The sequence below is a fragment of the Argiope bruennichi genome, chromosome 6, assembly GCF_947563725.1.
Source record: "Argiope bruennichi chromosome 6, qqArgBrue1.1, whole genome shotgun sequence".
NCBI classification, from domain to species: Eukaryota; Metazoa; Arthropoda; class Arachnida; order Araneae; family Araneidae; genus Argiope; species Argiope bruennichi.
In genome coordinates this window covers 48874522-48895422 of record NC_079156.1, presented here as the reverse complement: position 1 = coordinate 48895422, position 20901 = coordinate 48874522, and the positions used below count along the sequence as shown (strand labels likewise).

Genomic DNA, 20901 nt, shown 5'->3' with positions numbered 1-20901 from the left:
GACAAACCAACAAACCTCGAATATTTACTGAGGATCAATTTTACAAACGTCAGGACGAATTTGCATATTGATACTTATTTTGCATGACATTTCGCCCTTTATCTTAAAAATTGCAAAAAGACTTGCTGTGTTTTGTAAAAAGAGAAATTTATTATGAAACTCCTTTTTAAAGATTCATATTAACCATATATAAGTAGTTTACAAAGATAAAAAGTAAAGATTAGAAAATTTGCTAGTTTATTTTTATTTTGTCTTCCGTACGGAAACTTTTTTTACCCACTGTAAGTCACTTTATTATACGCCCAAAGTGCCATTACGATCACAAAAATCGCGCAAAATCACAAAAACTCTTTGCGGCAGCTAGATTTTATTTGGATGAATTTAAATTTCGTGGAACGATAATAATTTTTTGCAATAACTTGGGATTATGGTGTGTAATTAACAGTTATTCCTTTTAAGTAGGATAATTGAAAACTCAAAAAAATCGAAAGTTATCAATATAATTAACCACGTACAAGTGGAAAGACGCACCACATAAATCCAGATACTTTTGTCACAAAATCGCCAACGGCGTGCTACATACGTCAGCTGGCAATTGTCGTAGAAGTAAAAAATGATGCTAACGAGCCGTCGACTGAGATTGTTTGCAGAACCTTAGGTAGAAAATTAACTCATTTAGAAGATATAATTTTTTTTCCCGATTTCTATAAGGTATCGAATACTTTGTGTGGCCACGCTGCGAGTTATAGGGACGGTTTGGGTATGCGTACTTGTGAATTTCTGCCACTGCAAGTGGTTAAAAAAATTAAGAAACCCACTGGTACGATTTCGTCAACATTGATTTCACGTGAAAGTTCATGACCCTTAGTCGATGGTAAGCCCCATCATCCCTCTTATTTTCGAGAGAAATCTCAAAAGCCCACACTGCACGTTTTCGTCTCTCAGCCCCAATCACTATTCAATTTTTTCAAAATTCATTTCAGTTGAAAATTCGTGACGGTTAGATGTGTCATCAATGGTTGCCTACTCCTCCTCTTCTGTTTTCTAGAGATGTTACAAAATAAACTTCCCAATTGCAACAATTCGATCGATTTCGTCAATTAATTTCGACGTTTTGCATTCATAGCTGACTAATTAGAACGCTCTGTTTATTGTGCAAATATAATTTGAAATAGTGTTTTTATTTATTGTGATAAAATGTAATGCATCAAAATTGCTTAACATATCTAAATTCTAATGAAAAATCCAAATTAATGCTTTTAGTATTTTGAGCGAACAGCTGGTCGCAAAAGGCAGCTGGTAAAAAAATTTTCTAACAATTGCAGAGCTATCACTGCTGTCCACGTTTTTAAATTGTGACAGTTTACCTGCAAAAGATTTTCTTTTCTCGTCTTTTATTTCACACCAACTTTTGTGTTTTGTATCTATATATAAAAAGAAAATAAAAAGAAGTTTGCATTTAAAATAATAAAATTCATTAAAAGAAAGGCGTCAGTAGAACTAACGAGGAATGTTGGGTTCAATTGTTAAAAAGATGTATATTGTCCTCATCGAATATTTAAAGCAAACGGAAAAGAAGAAGAAATATACAAATATACTAAGAAGAAGAAATTATTAGGATTAAAAAAAAGAGAGTATTAGGATTAATAATTAGATGAACGGAAAATAAATTGGAGGGTTAAGTATCTTAAATGAAATCCAAAAAATAAATAAGATAAAATAAAATAAAAACACTGCAGTTGTAAATAATTTCAGCATCGGAAGTGGTCTCTACTAAATTTTCTCGTACATTTTGCTATAAATGTGCTACCCTTCCTCCCCCGCGTATAAAAATGTGACCCTCGAGCAAAGTTGATAACTCATTCGTGCTCAGATTTTTATTTTCAGAGTTTTCTCGCACATGAACATTTTGTATTTCATAGTATAGGCATTCTTTTACTTTATACACGAAAAAGCATTTTAAAAGACAGAAAAAGATAAAGAAGCAAAAGTAATATAATCAATTGTTGCATATCAGCTCACAAAGTAGCAATGTTGCAAACGATACTTTTTAAATACTACAATTTCTTATTTAGAAAAAAAAAAATTATTCATTGGTAACTTAAAAGTTTTGATTCCAAAGTCATATATAAAGTTAAATGCATTTCAGGCCTATTAAATAACGATTATATGATGTAAATTCCTTATAGTTTTGTCGACGGAAAATTATTGAATATTGAAATACTAATTCAGCAGATAAAAATATCAGCGCTTTCCTATGTATACAAACTTGCAGCTTCGCCCATCAGCTAGATATTGCTCGTACCAAATAAATATCAAATAAGTTTTGCAATAAATGATCTATGAAATTCATCTTTTTCTAGAATAATAATATATATTTATAAAACGCTACCGTATGCAGTCGCTATTTAACATATTTAATGTTGAATGGCAACAATCAAATGCCAATAAACCATCGTACAAATTTGAAACTATTTCATTGATCTTTCTTAAAGCTGCTTTGAATTCGTCACTTCGCTCAGTTAATGTATGGAGCTGCAAAATATTATTAGCAATATTCTGGAGAGAGTTTGCTGTCTCACCAAAATCCCATTCCGTCAAGGAAGGAAGATACAAAAGAAATTAAGAAATAGGCTTCAAACAGAAAGTTTAATTAAGCGCAAAAGCAGGTTTAGCCTTTGGAAGATGAGTAATCCCTATAATTTGCCTATGAATACTGATGTTCATATCTTCCTAAACAGTTATAATACAAAAATTGTCTTTGTCTTAATTTATGACGCGAAAAATTCCTTTTTTAATGAAGCAAGTTTCATCTCCGAGTAATTTCCCCCTTATTTTTAATGGGCCGCGGTTACCTGGTGGTAAGGTCTCTGTTTCGGAACCGGAGGGTTTCAGGTTCGAGACCCGATACCACTGAAGAACCGTCTTGTAAGCGGGTCTGGTGCACGTTAAATTCGTCCGGGCCAGACGTCATCCCGTTGGTGCGGTGTGGCATGGATAGGGGGTTGCCAAATCAGGTGTCGTCCTCGTCATCTGACCGCGGTTCAAAAGCACGAGGTCCATTCCAAAATTGCCTTAGCTTTAACCCTTTAAAGGGCTATTTTTTTCTAGTCATATTATGTTAAAATATTTTTAGGCTTGAAATTAGAATAAGAAAAGGGATTCATTTAGCTTATTAGATAAATTTAATTTGATTAATTAATTAGGTTAATTAATAATTAAGTAACAAATCAAGACACATCATTTTGTGTAAGACAGAAACTTAGAGGCTTCAGTTCTTTGTCTTTCTAAAAAAATTTGTCAGAACTGATGCCAACCTACATAAATTCATACAAAGATTGATAAATTTGATGGGAAGCATACTTACTTCCCACGGCCCTAGAAAGGGTTAAAACAGAACGTTAATATAACTAAATTAAACTAAACCCTTAATTTTAATAGCATTTTGATACATGATCTATTTTGAAATGTTACGATGGAATTCAAACTCATCCATCAAAAAATTCAGTCATGTGCTTTTGCAAATCATTAATTTCGTAATAAAATGTTCACTTCCATTCTTATTTCGCAAATGTACACTTTTTAATTTGCTCTAAACCGATCCAATTGAAATCAGTTTTTCTTTTACATACTACAACAAAGTGAATTTTAAAAAAACACACATTCCATATTAATCGTTTAATATTCCAACGAGTCAATAATGTAGACGAGCAAGTTAGTCGCGAAAGGCAGCTAGTTGATATAATGCTTCATGAGAGTTTGTCTTTAAATAACATATTTGGAATTACTGAAAAGCTTTTTTTATATATTAATATCTAGTAAAAATAATTTAATAAAACAGAGATTAGATGTATTTCTGTTGTGGCAACAAAAATCAGAACTGAATTTTAATAAAAAAGGGGAGAAACTGACAATGGAGATGAACTTTGGGAAAGAAAAAAGGGGATCAGTTGCTCCAGTACCAAATTTTTTTATGTTTTTATTTGATTTAAAACAAAAACATAACTTTCAAAAATAATTCCAGAGACTACTGAAGCTCTACAACATTATTGGATAAGGCTCCATTTTTTAATTTTATTACTTTTTCTTTAGGTGTATCGGTGCAAAATTGTCATATAACAGTGATTAGTACATTGTATATTTGTAAAAGTTGGGAAGAATAGTTCTTTGTTGAAAAATTTCTAAAGAAAATTAAACCTACTTCAATTTTTATATAAATATAATTTTATATGAAGGAAAGAGGTTGATTTAATTTATTATATTTACTGATAAATAAATTTCAGGCCAGTCCAGAGATTCAATTCAACTTTTGGACAAATCAGGACAAAAATAAGAACTCGGGACTTAAAATAATCACTCCTTTAATTTGCAGATTATTAGTTTTAGAATCAGGACAAAGTGGACATTTAATTCCAGTTCAGGACAATGATTCAAGACTCCGGACAATCCAGGTATTTAAAAAAAAAAAAGAGAGATGACTATGCAGCAGCCGGATAGATGGATAATGTCTTGCAAAAAATGCATAACATACGAATTCATACCGGAACCAAAAATTATAAAAAGAATATTTCGTCCGATGTTAGAACAAATTATATCAGGACATGGAAGATTTCCTGAATACTTCTATAGATTCGAAAGGATGCAAGACAGCACATGAATATGTGGGGAAATAGACAAGGTTCAGCATTACATGTGTCGAACTCAATGAAGTTAGAGGAAGACTCTTTATGGGTAGTGATAATTTTAAAAGAATATTAAAATACCCTGAAAATTTAAAAACATTTTTAAAAAATGGTGGAAAAGATTTCTAGCCTTTTACCAGCAGTTTCAAGATACCTTGAACTTTTGTTGGCCGTTGTCCTCTTATGCAAAAGTTGGATAGTTAATGAGCCTAACAACTAGTCACAATAATCCCTGTTTATACGGCTTAGTACTATGGTAACGGGGTGACGGGATGTAATTAAAAAATCTGGCATTTAATTCTGATTTAGGAAAAATCCGAAGCAAAGAGTCGTAACTGAAATTTCCCCTGCAAATTCTGATTAGCTTACTTATACTGGAATATCCTGTTTTAGTCATACTATGAACTGAAATCGTCTGCTTCGAATGCGATCACAAATTCATATTTTAAAACAGTTGTACCTTGGAACGCCTCCAGCCTTCCTTTAACCTTCATTACAACTTTTCATTCTTTTCACGGCGTATTTGCAAAATTCAATTTGCAAATTTCTGAGATTAAACTTAAGCGAATACTTGGGAAAATGAATCCGCAATTTTAAAAACAGAAAGACGTAAGAGTTCAATGAGCGCGGTGGGAATATGATTACAGAAGAAAAAAAAAATCACTTTAATTATTGTCAAGGAAATCCTTTCATCTCACAAAAATAAGTACATGTGTTTGAAATCGGATAAGCATTAGAAATGAAATGTTTTCGCTCGCCTAATCTCTTCAAAAACTGTTATTAGATACGCCTCGTTCGTCTCAAGGAAAGTGTTTTTGTTTATTTTTCTTTTCCCACATTCAAGAGACCCATCTTTGATTTTCTTTTTGTTATAAATATAATACCTATTTATAAACAAATTTGTTTCAATTGAATGACATAAATGGATATTTTAGTAAAAAATTGGTTTGATTTTTCATCTAGTTTGTAAAAAAAAAATTCTTTTTTTTTTTTTTTTAGTTTATTCTATTTTCGAAATTTCGTTCCTTGTGAGGAGGACACATTGTTCGAAGATTGACACATTTTTTTATTTACCTCCATCTGTCAATAAAATTAAGGAGGAAATAATTTTATAAAAAAAGACGTTAGAAGATATACTTAATTTCTTTTTTAATTGCTTATTGAAAGTTTTCAAAGCTAAAAAATTAAACAAAATAATTTTTTTTTAAAAAAATGGGAAATCTTAAAGTTAAAAATGAAATCGTATCGTTAGACTTTTTGTATAGACTCTTCTAATTATTATTATTATTATTTTGATATTTTTACTTTTTTGCATAAATTTGGTATAAATAGAGAAATAGAGAAAGTATAGTAAAAGTGAAAAAAATTCGAACTCGAAATTTTGACGAATCTCCACGTTTTAGACCACCCTGAGTTCGAAAAATACATTTCTGAAAAATGTACCTGTCTCTCTGTCTGTGACAAAGATAACTTAAAAGCTCTTTGAACTAGACAGTTGAAATTTGGTATATGTCCTTTATACCAAATTTACATATTTCTATCAAATCTTGTGTTTTGTTCAGATGAAGTTTGTCTGTTTGGATGTTCGAATATAAGTTAATACGATAACTACAAAACAAAGAAACCGATGGATAAAATTCGTTACACAGATTTAACATCTATAATGTAGACACCTTTTAAATTTTGAACCAAATCCAATGACCGTCTGTCTATCTGTGTGTCTGTACTCTCAGAAAGATATAAACGATAACTCAAAAACGCAGAGAGTTAAATTTATTAAATTTGGTATAGAATTTTGTGACACAAGTGTAGCATTATATCAATTTTTTGTTTCCATCGGTTGGGGAAAATGCGTCTAAAACACAAATATGATTTTCAGGTATTTTTAAGCCATATCAAGAATTAATCGCCAAAAAAACTCGCCAAGAATCAAGCGATAGGTTCAGTAAAAATGCGGAATTCAGGCCAGATGTTTATATTTCGAAACTATTGGAAGCCAATGCCATGCAAGGCATTCTGTGAAAGAATTCCTTTATTAGAGAGTATGCGAGAAAGTTTGAAGGAGACTACTCTTCAGATTAATTGAATATTTCTCAAGCAAAACTTCCGCTAAGTAATGGAGCGGTCGTTTTTGGAATTCAGGGAATAGCAACCTTTATAAAAAGTATCCCACACTGTTTACATCTAAATAATGTAATTTTAAGTTGAAGCAATAAGAGCAACTAACAGAAATTGAGAAAAAAAAAGTTTTTCTCGACATAAGAGGAATTCATGGTTGCCAAAGTCAAATTTTTATTGGTGATTCTTCGCCAAACAAGTTTGAAAATTTTTATTGAAACTGCTAACAAATGTAAAAGACATTTATAACCATTTATTGTAGCCATCCGTGATGATAGAATAGTTTTGGCGAATTTTTAAATGTTTAGCGTGATTTCGTCCTGTTGGCGAGAAATCGGGTACCGTTTGTAAACCTTACCGAGGTCGCTAAATATTTTCTTTTCGTTTCTTTTCAGGTACCATCCAGGGTAAAAATGAAATCATCCGTATTGTACACCCTGATATCTCTGTCCGGCATGGTCTTCGGTGCTGAAATCGTCGCCAGTCACATCACTCAGTCAATAGTCCTTCTCTTAAGCGCCTATCACATGTTGTACAACATTTTATCTCTGCTGCTGCTCGTTATCAGCCATCGGGTAAGTGCCGAAAACAGCCTTCGAACAAAACCTTTCCTTGAACCAAAAAAAATGAAATCTGACTTTTGAACCTGTTGTTTTCTCAATAAGTGCCAAAGATGTTTGCTGTTGAAGCTGGTTGTCAACCCTGAATGCGCCCAGACAACGTAAAATCCAGTTTTTGTAACGGAAATATGTTATTGATTAGATATGCTTATAAGCATAATGGCGAAAACTAAAGAATTTTATTCGGAACAAATCATTTTTTACATTACAAGTATATTAAAAAAAGTTAAATTTAAAATTGGAATTAAAAAATTAATATGTAATTAACTTTATATATCAAACTTGCTTTCGAATGCCTTTTTTTCAATCCAGTTTATTTTTATATTCATGAAAATATTGTTTATGTCGAATATATGATGGCACGATTCATAAACACATGGCAAAGATAATGATACAGTATAAACGATTTTTCAATAAAATATTTTAAATTGTGGAATAAAGCATTAGGATTAAATATTATTATCAATCTATCTTAATTATTATTAGGATTAATTCCTTAATTTTTATTATCATTTTCTATCCACCAATTTTTAACAAAATTATGGATGGTATACTATCTGTAAATTCCTTTCTGCCAGTGGAAGAAGGAGAATTATACTTATTATACTGTGTAAAGACATTTTTAGCACTTTTATAAGAATATACTTTTAGAAAGGAGAATTGTTCTCGAGTGTTGCCTATGGAAATTTTCTAGAAGGATTTGATATTCCATGAAAGGTTTCAAATCAACTGGGACTAAGCTGTGGCGTCATTCGCCGTATGACTTTATTTCGGATACAAAATTATAACTGATATTTTCAAACATCGTTTAATTAATTTCTTAGAAAATAAAAGGAGATATTAGCGCAAACCGTTACTGAAAGCATCCATGATTGTCAAATATCCGCGTTCAATATTCACCCCAAATTTCGATCATTTAATGATTTATATATAATATATGATACTTTTTCATAGACAGACCATTCTTAACTCGAATGCATAGAATGTATTGCATCTAATGTTCATTACAGTAACTTTAACCCTTATGTTCGTTTTGTACAGTATACCATACATACAACTTTATAAAAATATACTACCACTATAAAATAAATTTTTAATAAAATAATTTAATAATTAATAAAAAATAATTAAATAAAGAAGCTACCTAAATACATTTTTTTTTTTTTTTTTTTTGCTTTTCTTCAAAAAAGCAATCTTGCCACGATAAGGGTTAAATGAGAGCCCCCCGATAACAATTTGTCTTTTCATCTGTGAAGCTTATTTTAATTTTAAAAAAAAAACTGGGTATGCAAATCCACAAAAAGATAAATTATAAAAATGAACCAAACTGGTTTCAATTCAAGGTGGTTTTTTTTTTTTTTTTTTTTTTTTTTTTTACAATAAAATCATATATAGCCCAATCAATTTCAGGTTGAGGGGAGGGCTCATGACCCCCATTACAGCCCCCGCTCTTACATCAATCCCTACTTAATGCGACTTGGGTGATAAAAAAAAAAACCATTCTAAATGGTATGCAAGATAAACCATTGAAGTTAGTTATCAAATTACTTCTTGGATAGTATATATTCTCTAAGAAATTTTTCATATTTTTCAAAATTAAAAAGGAATCGAATTTTTAATCATTTTTATATGATAACTTTGGGGCATATTATTGCACAAAAAAAACCATTTTTACATCATTTAAAAATTTAAAAAATGAACTTTTTATTAATACCATTTTTATTTGCATATATTTTTTATCTGATTATAATAAATTTTTAGAATTATTTTAAATACATTTTCTGGCATTGACTATCATTCCTTAAACTGTCATAACGGATTTATTTGAAAAAATCTAGTCTCAAACAGTTTTAATTGCTATTTAAATTAAAATTATATTTATGGTATACTTTCTATAATCCTAAGAAGCATAATACGCTCATCACCGGTAATGAGGTCATTCATAATTTTTATAAACCAGTGGAAGTGGTCTTGAAGAGAATTTCTCGCATGCTCTTTAATGAAGGCGTTATCCGCCTTCCTTCTCTCCGAATGAAACTGCAGACCTCAGCAAGGTCATGAGAGCCACGAGTGCTCAGATTTTTATTTTCTGTGTCCCGCAGTTGAACATTTTGTGCTTCGTAATATAGCAAAAAAACAACTGAGCATGTATGTTGGACGTCGTTTTGTCCATCGATTGAAACTTTACTGCCACACGGAGTCACGATTTCAGTAACAAGATCCCTTATCAAATTTTTTTTAAATCTTTACATTTTTAAAGTTGAAATACATGCGAATGTACAGAGTTACAGACAGTCAATTCTTTAATGTATTTGGTTAAAAACTAAATGCGGATTTACATTTTAGATACTAAAATCTGTAAATTAAATTTTATTCATCAATCTGTTTATACTTTGTAGTTATCAACATTTGGACAGAAGTACAAAAAAATTTCCTCTGAGTGGATTTCGCTCAAACTGGGCAGGAATTTAGAAATTCGGTGTAAAAAATCACATATCAAATTTCCCTCATCTAGCTCAAAACGCATTTAAGTTTTATTCACAGACAGCGGATTTAATTCCAAAAATATCTATTTCGTCCAAATCTCGAATTCGAATAACACACTTTCTCTTGATACATTTTATAAATGAGAAACGTAGAAATTACAGTTTGATAATATTAAGAATTTTAACGAGCTGATTTTATCAGACGATATTTCATAAAATAATTATTTTAATAAAAATTCTTATCAAAATAAAGTCATGACTCTAATTTCGAGAAGTATTGTTCATTTATCTGAACATATAATTCATCCTATTGAACGGTTTGCCTACTTATTTAAATAGATATTGAAAGATTAAATAGATAGACTTGGTATATTTTTAATCTTTGTACTTATTTTTATTATTAACTAAGACACGCTCATGGCAGAGATAACAAACATTTTGGGGCAAAATGGCTTTATTTTTCCAGTTAAGTCTATTTCATTGATTTTTCAGTGTAGAATTCACTCCATTCATAATGAAATGTATTTGGAGTAGATTTTTATGATAACATAAAAGTTTATAGAAATATTTCATCCAATCGACTCTTTCAAATATTTTGATGAAACACATTTTCGTTTATTACCATTTCTGTCAAGCATGTCTGTTTAATATTTTATGACTTTCTTTCATTCGCGGGTCTTTTATACGTAATAAAAATCATCAGCAATATACGAAGTGGAATCGTTTATTTTAAAATGGCAATCGACTTAGCTTCAAATATTTTATACCTAACAAAAATGAATCGACTACATAATTTGATTGTACTTCTTGTCTCAGGAATATATTTTTAATTCAAATAATAATCCTTAGAATATTTGAAGCATTTACGAATTATGTAATTTTTATATCGAATTATACTGTCTTTGAATACTTTTATATTATTATGTACCACACGCGCGCAAGATGATCAGCCCTTTTAGCCCTGATCAAATGTAACCATGCCTATGCAAAAAAGGCCGGGCCAATATCTGACGAATTTGGTTAGATTTAAAAGAAACCTACTAAAAAAATTTATGTTTATAAAATTCAAAAAATAGTATATTTAAATAAAAGGAGAATATATGCTAAATGTATTTCAATATTTGTAGAAAAATAAAGCACCATGGTATATGCAACAATATATCGTCGTTCGCACTTTTTGCTGTTGCATTTCGCTATTCCTCGCTGAATATTAACCACTTAACTGTCTCATTTTCTTTACTATCTAATAAGATGGTACCTTTGATTTTGGGAATATTTTCTTATTTTGATTCAAATGGAAATCCATTGAATACTTGACTTATCTATACATTCGAAGTAATTTTAATATTGAATTATAATCGTTATGAATGATTTATTTTTTGCTTACAACTATCAAAAATTCGATGAATCGATGCACGTATGGCACTCAGGCAAAACGGTTAAGGGGTTAAAGAGAATAAGGATTTAAACCTTGCTGCTATTGTTAGAAGAAATTATGCTTAGACGTGTAATCGATCGATGGAGAATTTAATTGTTCATTTTTTTTATAATTATATATAGCCAATCGCCTTTGTCGACCAGAGGGTTCATCGGGATTAGCGATTGCTAAAAATTACAAATAGTTTGTGTAACTATTTTAATGCCTTCACCAAAATATTTTAAACTTTTGGTAAACATACAAGTCATACTGTTTTAGAAGCCTTGCACCGTGATATGTATTTTCATTATTTTCTATCTATATCTTTTTACATACAATTATATCACATCAAAGAGCAACAGTATTTAAAAATGAGGGGATTTTAAAAATTTTGGCGGGTGTTTAATTCTAAAACTAAAACTTAATTGTAGGTAAAGTAAAATTATTAGTAAAATATTGTTATATAATCAAATATACCCAAAAGTATAAGTAAAAATATTATTATAAATATGTCTTATACTCAAACTACTCAGCATGGAAAAATAAACCGAATTTTCATATTTTCATCATCAACAATAAGAGAAGAGACAGGTTAAATTATTAGTGGCAACAATAAAAACGATTTGAGTTTCACTTCAACAATGAAATATATTGTTGATAACTGTGCTTAATATATTTTTTAAAATTAATTATCAAGTAATTCATTCCCATTTCAAATCACGAATTATTTTGCTCACTTTACCATTTCAACACTTTGATTTAGTTTTCAGAGTTGCGCAATGTAATTGAGGTCATATCAGTGAAATACAAAACATCGAAATATAAAAGGAGTCGATTTGAGTCCATGTAAGAGAAAAACAGAGACCGTGAAATATCCCGGGGGACGACTTTTATTGTTCCAAAAGGATGGCCTTGCCACCTAGGATGGAAGTAAACATCGCAATAGTTCTACAATCGACCTTGAATCTACATTAAAAGGGAGACCACGTGATTTACGAATGCAAATATAGGAAGCAGTTATCAAAGGCAGAGTTACCTAATTTATTTAAAGATTGAATATGTTCCAATTTTGTAACAGTAATTGAAGGCAGGGACTAACAATTAGGTTATTGGAGTTTTGAAATTTTTCATTAATAAATGTGTTATAAGGAATTGTTAACTTTTAAAAAAAGAATAAAACTAATAAATCTCGAAAGTGACTTTTTTGAAGTTTAAAATACTTTTGTTCACTTTCGAATTCCAGTACTTTATTTTTATTAACTTTCAACTAAATGAAACCTGTTTTATAAACTTTGTCAGAAAGCAAACGATGAAATGCAAACGATTTTTGCTAATTCATTCTCAATAAAAGAATTATCGACGACTGCGAAAAAAATTATATTCTAAAACTGGACTGTTCTATTTCGAAATAGAAGGAAAATAAAACATCTGTAAGCTGCGCACGTTGCTGTCTGTAATTAATATTCATAGCGATAGGGAATGCTATTTTTTATGTTGCTTATAATAATTTTCAAATATAGTTTTAAGGCTATAGAATGACCTAAGAAGTTGGGAAATACTTATTAATCATGAGCCGGCTATCTATTTTATTTCTTATGCATTAATTTGTTATATAAAGACACAATGTTAGAAAGCCAAAATATGTTTACTGATATTCAAATTTTATTGTAATAAATCATGTGAACTCGAATTAAAAAAAATTCTAACATAGAATCAATTATTACTGCATTGGATTTCAACATATTAATATTTTAATTACACTATTATCAAAATATATCCATAAAATTTTAAGTAAAAGAAAACAGTATAAACAATAGCGGTTTAAGCATTTTGCAACCCTATACGGTCTGCATTATTAGGTTTATTTTTTAATAAACCTGTCAATTAAGTTTCATATTTCAACTTAATCAAGATTTAATTATTTGTTTAGATTAACTTTTATTTTAAAAAATGGTATTAATTTATTTACTAAGATTCATAAATGCGCAATATCTATGTTTGTACACAATTTTATTTAAAATCAGACCTACTTTGTTTATAAGAATCAAATGAATATAATGAAACTTGAAAAATTAAGCTTGACAAAGCAATACTTTTCTGATACTTCATAATTCATAAAATGTATAATTTATTTTTTCAAATCTTCTTATTTAGCAATTTGGCTAATAACAATTTTTTTAAATGAACTAATTGCGGACCCCTTTTTCTTTTAGGGGCACTAGACAACTCCTTATATGTTAATTACATATTTCTGTTATTGCGCGTTCCAAATAATTAAAAGACAAAAAGAATTATTATTATATCGCACAGATTTTATTAAAACTGAATGACACGAATTCAACATATAAAAACGTCAAACACATATCAATAATAATTCTAGAGCCATTTTAAATTATTATTAACGATTATTTATAGATTCCATACTCAATTAGCCATGTTTTTATCCAGACTGACTGAATCCCCCATCGGATTAAAAAAAAAAAAAAAAAAAAAAAAAAAAAAAAAAAAAAAACGTGTTAGATTTTTCCCTTTTTAGGGATTTTTATCACCCAAATCACCACGACTAAATCAGCAGCGTCCGATATGTATAAATAGAAATAGCAATTATTTACATTTAATTATTTTGGAAAGATAAAAATGAATATTGTTTTCTGATTTAAATCAATTCTGGTATCTTCCATTTATTTATATAACTTATAAGAGGTATAAAGACTTTTATTATAAAAGTGTATGCATGTTTTTAATTTTTCTTCTAAAAAAAGATCTTAAATAAATATCGTGTAACCAGAATTCGAGAAACAAAATGGCGTATGTTTCATTGAATTAACTAATAATAAATGAATTTGTGCTAATATAATCTTAGATTCATTAACTAATAATATAACCATACTCGTATAAGTTGGCAATTATGGCGTAAGAATGGCATATCAGACGAATCTTCATTTGGACCCGATGGGAGATGAACGTGTCAGATGGATCGCCAGATTTGGCTATGTTTCTCTTTTTCATAACTCACAACGGATTGGATGTATAAAGAAAATAAGCCAAACTCAATAAAATCGCATTTATTGCAAATCTATAAATTCTTTTGCCAACCGCTTCCATTATATACTTCCAGTGCAGCCACCTCACGCTGAAGACATTGAAAGTCCATGGCATTCACGTAACGCCAAGTTAATTTACATCAACTTCCTGCCATTTACAGGAGATAGCTTCTGTTGGAAGCGGGCTCTCCTTAACCTCCTCCATCTTTCCATTATATACTTTTCTTCCTCTCGACAAATGCAGTCATTTGTCTGAGGTCAAACTCCACCACCAGCTCGTCAGAATCACTCTAGAGTTTTTGTAACAAACCTATTTTGTATAATAAACAACGAACGCTTAGAATTTGCAACTTTTCCCACCAATGGCTTAGTATATCAACACATGACATTGATGAGGAGAATGCGACGAAAATAAAGTAATGGATTCTATTATTTTACTGAGTCCAAAGCCAACAAATCTCAGAAATCGTAGACTGACGTACATTTTACCAAAAAATTTATCCTTTTGGTTAATTTTTTTTCTAAGAAAAGCACAAATCTAGGACACTACTCACAAACTCAGCCGCCAACATAACACAGGAGCTATATCAGATTCCAATCTCAGGTGGTACCAAAATGCTTGAAAATCTTTTTGGCCAACATAGATGCCATACTTTCCCTTCATCACAAGTTCTCGACTCATGGACCTGCCTAAGTATATTGAAATAAATGAAATGGAAAACACATCTGCCATTGTGAACCTGTAATATGATAAATTTTCTGATTGTACCAGAAAGTCCAACTAGCTTTTACTGCAAATTGCTTAGGGAAAATTCAATGCAATTATTTCAGTTCTGTGGATTTATAAATCCAAGATGAAGAAATTATCTCACCTTTCAAAACATTATCATGAAGTTTTCAGAATGCTGAGACTGATTGAATAATGTTGGAGATTTTGAACATCAAACTTCTGAAAGAAATTGACAACGTTAGAAGCTTCACAGTGTTTTTACCATAATACTTCTCAATTTGACGATAAAAATGCTTCTAATTATTGGTTTCTTCTTCTTTTTTTTTAGATGTCCAAAGGCAAAACTTTAAAGAACACTTTCGGTTGGGCTCGAGTGAAAGTCTTGGGACTTCTTGTTAACATGCTGTTTCTTGGAGCACTGTGCTTCGCTGCATCTGTATCGGCTGTGCAGACGATGGTCCATGCTTCACACGAGGACACCACGCCCATGTATCCTATGCTTATGGTGATTCTGGGAATCATCAATTTCTCCCTTAACATACTTTGCTTTTTATTGATTGGAGGTAAGTCATTTTTAATTGTAAATTCGCATAATTATATTTTTAAATCTAAATTGAATTTTAATTAATTTCCAAATTTTTATGTTAAATTAGCCCAAGTTAATTTCTATTAAAATGGTCTCTTATTTCCTGATCCATTTCCACTTTTTTATTTAATTAATACTACACATGCTCTATAAAACTGCTGCCCAACATTTTTTCACGTTCAAAGTGAAGAGATAAAAATCCTTAATGCTTACAACATTTTTTTAAAGATACTTAAGTTGTCTTTTCCTAAGTCGACACATATCAAAAACAAATCCCTAGCAAAATTTCGTAGTAAAGCTACTGAAGGGAAAAAATTTCGCTCTCTTTACTTTTGAGTCGCGATGTAGACTGACGCATCTTTCATAATCTCTTGTTTCTCATACAAGTTATTCCTCCACAGATGAAATAAATCGAAGTAAAAACTTTAAAAGTTTCTTCTTCTTCTCGACCATTAAAACATGTTTACATTCATGTAAAGTCGAATTGTGTTATTATATCTGATGTAGATTAAATCGTGGATCTGCAAGTGATGCAAAATTATTTTAGTAGCATTAAATTAATTAAGAACAATTCTTTTTTTTAAAAAAATGTTTTAAATATCAAATATGACTAAGAAAATGGAGATTGGATTCTACTAATTAATAATTAACTACCGTTCTTTAAATAGATCTTTATATTAACGTTATATGCTTCAATAAAAAACAATCACATAATTATAATTATTATTTGAAATAGTAGAGCCCTGAAAAAATAAAATGTGGAAGTGACACGGGTTTATTTTTACCATTAATATTTTTCTTTTTACAGTGTCTAAACATGATTCAATTTTATTATAGGTTACACTCATCATCAAGGTTGCTCCATGATCATTCAAGGAGACGATGTGCAAATGAACTGTGTCCTTGCCGAAGCTGGTGAGAATCCGAAACACTGCGTTGGCAAAATTCCATCCACTGGGAGTATTGACACTTCTTTGAGCACAAGTGAGAAAGTGGATGATTTAATACATACTATAAATGAATCTTCTATTTAATAAAATATTTGAATCAAGACGAGTTTAAAATATACTTTCTAGTAAATATTTTTTTTAACTTTTAAATAAGGAAGTTAAGATAACTTTAGTTAGGTTTCCATTAAATAAATTTTTATTTTTGCATACAAAGTTTAGTTAATATCAAAGACAAAATAATGCAAATAATAAATTGATTTAGTGTGAACGATTTTTCATGGGCATGCGATTTAGAATATAGCAGACGCTTCTCAATGACACTAGGACTCAACCAAATATCCAACAAAGAAGTAGATGATTATTTAATAAAAAATATCCATAATATATTAAATTAAAAAATCAAAATTATCTTTAAATAAAATAAATAAAGTATAATTTTAGCATGCAAACGATAATTAAGAAGAATGCAAATTATATTAATTACTCTCATTTTATTGTTGCATGGTTTCATTCCGCAGATGCATTTAAATATAGTTTTAAATCACTTTATTTGCTTCGATGCTTTGAATGTGAATGTTTTTTTCAAAAATCTATTTTACTTTTAAACTGGTTTCTGGAATTAATTTCTAATTTTTGCAGTTGTTCTGCAGCATAAATGAAATATCGCATCACTCATCTTCGCTTCCTTTTCTAAAAAAATTTCTTAATGCCTTGAAATGTTTAATTTCGTATGCTAATTGCTTACTCAAAATCATTTGACCTTCATCCTTTCGCTTTGCTGACAGTTTCCTTTTTTTTATTTTTACATAGAAAAAAATGCCAAATGATGAAAGCAAATGATAAATTTAAAAAATGATTTGTTCAAAACTATAAGGATGGCTCCTTTTTTAAAAAAAGGAAACTAAAAATTAAATTACAAGAGCGTTAATATTTCCAGATGGAAACAAGGTTATTCAACTAACCACTCATGAATAAATAAAATTAAGCTAATTATTTTCAAAGACTTTTACAAGAACATATATTTAACATATTGAAATGTGGTAATCATCACAGTAAAATTGTTTTTGGAATAAAACAATAATTAACGTTGAAATTAGCTAAACAAATTTCTCGCGCATCATAAGTTAACAAGCTATTATTCAATGAATACATTTTTCGTTAGTAAATTTTTTGTAAACTATTCATATCAATCTGATTATTTTAAATATCAATTATAAAGTTAAATAGAACATCAAGTTGTCGTAAAAATAGCCACAATGAAATTTATATCTACAAAGTTATTTACATATTAGTCGGTACAGGAACATTTTCATTAAATCATTTGTTTACTTCAGTAACGTTTCCAATTAAAAAATATCTAAAAAATTATATAATGTTAAATACTGATATGTATTGAATAAAATATAGATAAAGATAGATTTAAATTATATATAAATGAGATGTTTATATATAAGTAAAATTATTTAAAAAATTTATCTAATGAAATCAATTCAATGAATTTATAGTAATATGGAAAGCTAGAACTGCCTGCCATCCAATCAATGTACAATGTGTTTTTGCGCAGATTTTTTTGATGGGGAAAAATTATGTTATCTATATTTTTTTTACAATATTAAAAAAGGAAGAGATTCTCAATTTTTTTTAACATTTTCTCATAGTATTCGTGAACTAATAAAAATCAAATATTTTAAATCCATTTCATTTTCCATGTACTATTTTCTTTAAGCATAATGTTTTCTTGGTAATATTGTTGTATATATTTATTAATTAATTCACAGAAAAAATAATTGGTGAAGGCATTTGAAATATTTTAAGTAAATTTAACAAAATGCATTATAATTCAAGAAATATCAATAGAATTCGGATAACTAAAGTAATGTTAACGAACACGAATGATTCTAATATATATAGAAAACGATACTAATTAAATTAGAAAAGTTTAAAAGCTTTAAAAAAAACAAACTTAAATAAAATTTATAGTAAGAATTAAAATTATTTTACAAAAGAAAATATAAAACAAAAAAATATCTAATTATTTCAAACTTTTAAAGAATTGTTCTTAATGTTATGGGCAAATATAAGATATATGCAAAGGATTCAGTTTTCTTTGGTGAGGCATACTTATTAAATATCACAAGAGCACGAAATAACCCAACTGAAATTTGTGCATTTGATATATCACGTAAATATTAATCGAAACAGTTTCCACATTTGTTATTAAATAAGAATTGATAGCAGAAACTTTCAACTGTTTTTCCTTTAATTATTCACTACTTTTTCCATGACAACGAAATTTATTTACGCAATTTTTATTATATAATGAATGAATTTTTAATAAGATTATAAGATACACTGCCCAACTTTCTGATGAAAGAGAGATATTTTTAAATGCCAATGAAGTTTGTTTTCCCATAGATCTTTTAGAGACCTTGCTCATGTGGACAATCATCATTTATCAGTTGTGTAAGATGTCGAAATATATTTTGTTTCCAATGTTTTTACTATAGTTACCATTCTGGTTCTTGTTTATAATCGAAATTAAATCATATTGGATAATTTTTTAGAAATATTGAATAATTTTTTTACAATGACAGTATTTATAATTAATAATTATCACCTTTTATGTTATATTTATTACTATTTTTAAGTCTTAAATTACAATTTAAATATTAAAAGATTAAACATTTTTCCTTGCCTAAAAATAAGTAGTATATTAATTAAAACTATCTGTAAATAGTTAATTACATTTAAGTAATTTTATTTTGTTTAAAAAATGCATCTGTATTTACCATTTTTTTCTTTTAAAATTTTAATTTTATTATTATGTATTTCAATAATAAATATTTATTTTGGATGAAAAAAATTAAAAACATATTAATTAAGAGTATTTGTAAATTTTTAATTGAATAAAAGTTATTAATAAAGAAAAAAAAAAGATCCAAGCCAGGTTCGGATCCTGACCTTCCACATACGAGACGGTTACCTTAGACTACCATGCCATCGGGATCATCGAGACGGGAGTCAAGTTTTCAGTATATAAGCTTTACCAAAAGTTTGTGGATCATTCTCTCGAAATTGGCTGGCCATTGCGTTTTAATATTTTCATGAATGAACATTCTAAATGTGTACTATCATTATACTAAATCTCATCTCGATCTCAGATTTCAACCCCGTGACCTCCCCTTGTTAGCATCAGAATTCTTAAAAGTTAAAATGGTATATTAAATAAATAGAAAAACAAATCAAAAGAGTAAGCGGTGTAAGTTTTAAAAGTATTTCAAACAATTACATTTCATAATTTTAGATGATTATAGATGTAAATTAAAGAAAGTGTGAAATAATGCCGGGTTTACACTCGTCCAGTTATGATACGGCCAGTAGGCAGCGCATGCGTAGAAAGGCTGAAGAATGCTATTCGTTCAATGGCAAGTAATTGTCCCGACGGGACAACAACATGCCGCTTTATTGTATTTTTTTTTTTTTTTTTTTTCTTACTGCGCTTGCGCTTGTAGAATTTGGCGGATTGTTTTTTTGGAGGTGGGGGCGTGAAAAAATATCACTTTTCATAGATTAATTCCGCCATATTTTTCTCTTTGTTCGTTCTGATGTGAGATTGTGTGTTTTTATTTATTTTAGTTGCTATTTTTTTTCCTATAGTTTTCAAAATTTAGGTATGTTTACCTTTTTTTTTAATTTTACCATGCTTCTTTGTGTTAATACCCATCCTTTTAATACGATACGCAGTGAAAAAGAAAAATTCAAGAATGCCAAAACGGTAATTTATAACAAGCATGGAATGCCTGAATTTATCTCATGAAACTGTGGAAAACATAAATCAATCCCTTTCTGCGTTTGCGCTGCCTACTGGCCGTCTAATAACTGTCCGAGTGTAAAACCGGCACAATGTTAATTAAATAAAAGAAAGTTAGAGTCGGCGTTTGAATAATGAAATTAGTGGATAAAATAATGAAAGTTAATATACTTTTTTTTTTTTTTTTGAAAAATGTTAAAGCCGCCATGAAGTTGCTTGTAACAGAATATAATTTCCTCTGTAGAGACCAAGTGCAAGGCTGGATTCCAGGTTCGAAGCTTTATTCTCTCAAAGATTCGTCGTGTATGCCGGTATGCTATAAAACTGCTGTGGTAGATTAAACCTCTTCTTTTTGGTGTAGTGCAAAAAAAAAAAAAAAAAAAAAAAAAATACGTGTTGCTTTAAAATTGAGAGTTATGGAATTTGGAGAAACCAAATTAATAATTTCCTCATCAGT

The 20901-nt window shown here is 29.3% G+C and overlaps 1 protein-coding gene across 3 annotated transcripts in view; it reads left to right on the top strand.

Annotated features, from left to right (window-relative positions):
- LOC129971384 (proton-coupled zinc antiporter SLC30A1-like) overlaps positions 1-20901 on the top strand; it is an 81587-nt gene that overhangs the window by 35931 nt on the left and 24755 nt on the right. For all 3 annotated transcript variants that reach the window (XM_056085101.1, XM_056085100.1, XM_056085099.1), the window contains exons 2-4: positions 7196-7375; positions 15426-15660; positions 16521-16667. In XM_056085101.1, the coding sequence (XP_055941076.1) occupies positions 7214-7375; positions 15426-15660; positions 16521-16667 (544 nt within the window). In that variant the 5' untranslated portion in view covers positions 7196-7213. The remainder of the gene's footprint in view (positions 1-7195; positions 7376-15425; positions 15661-16520; positions 16668-20901) is intronic.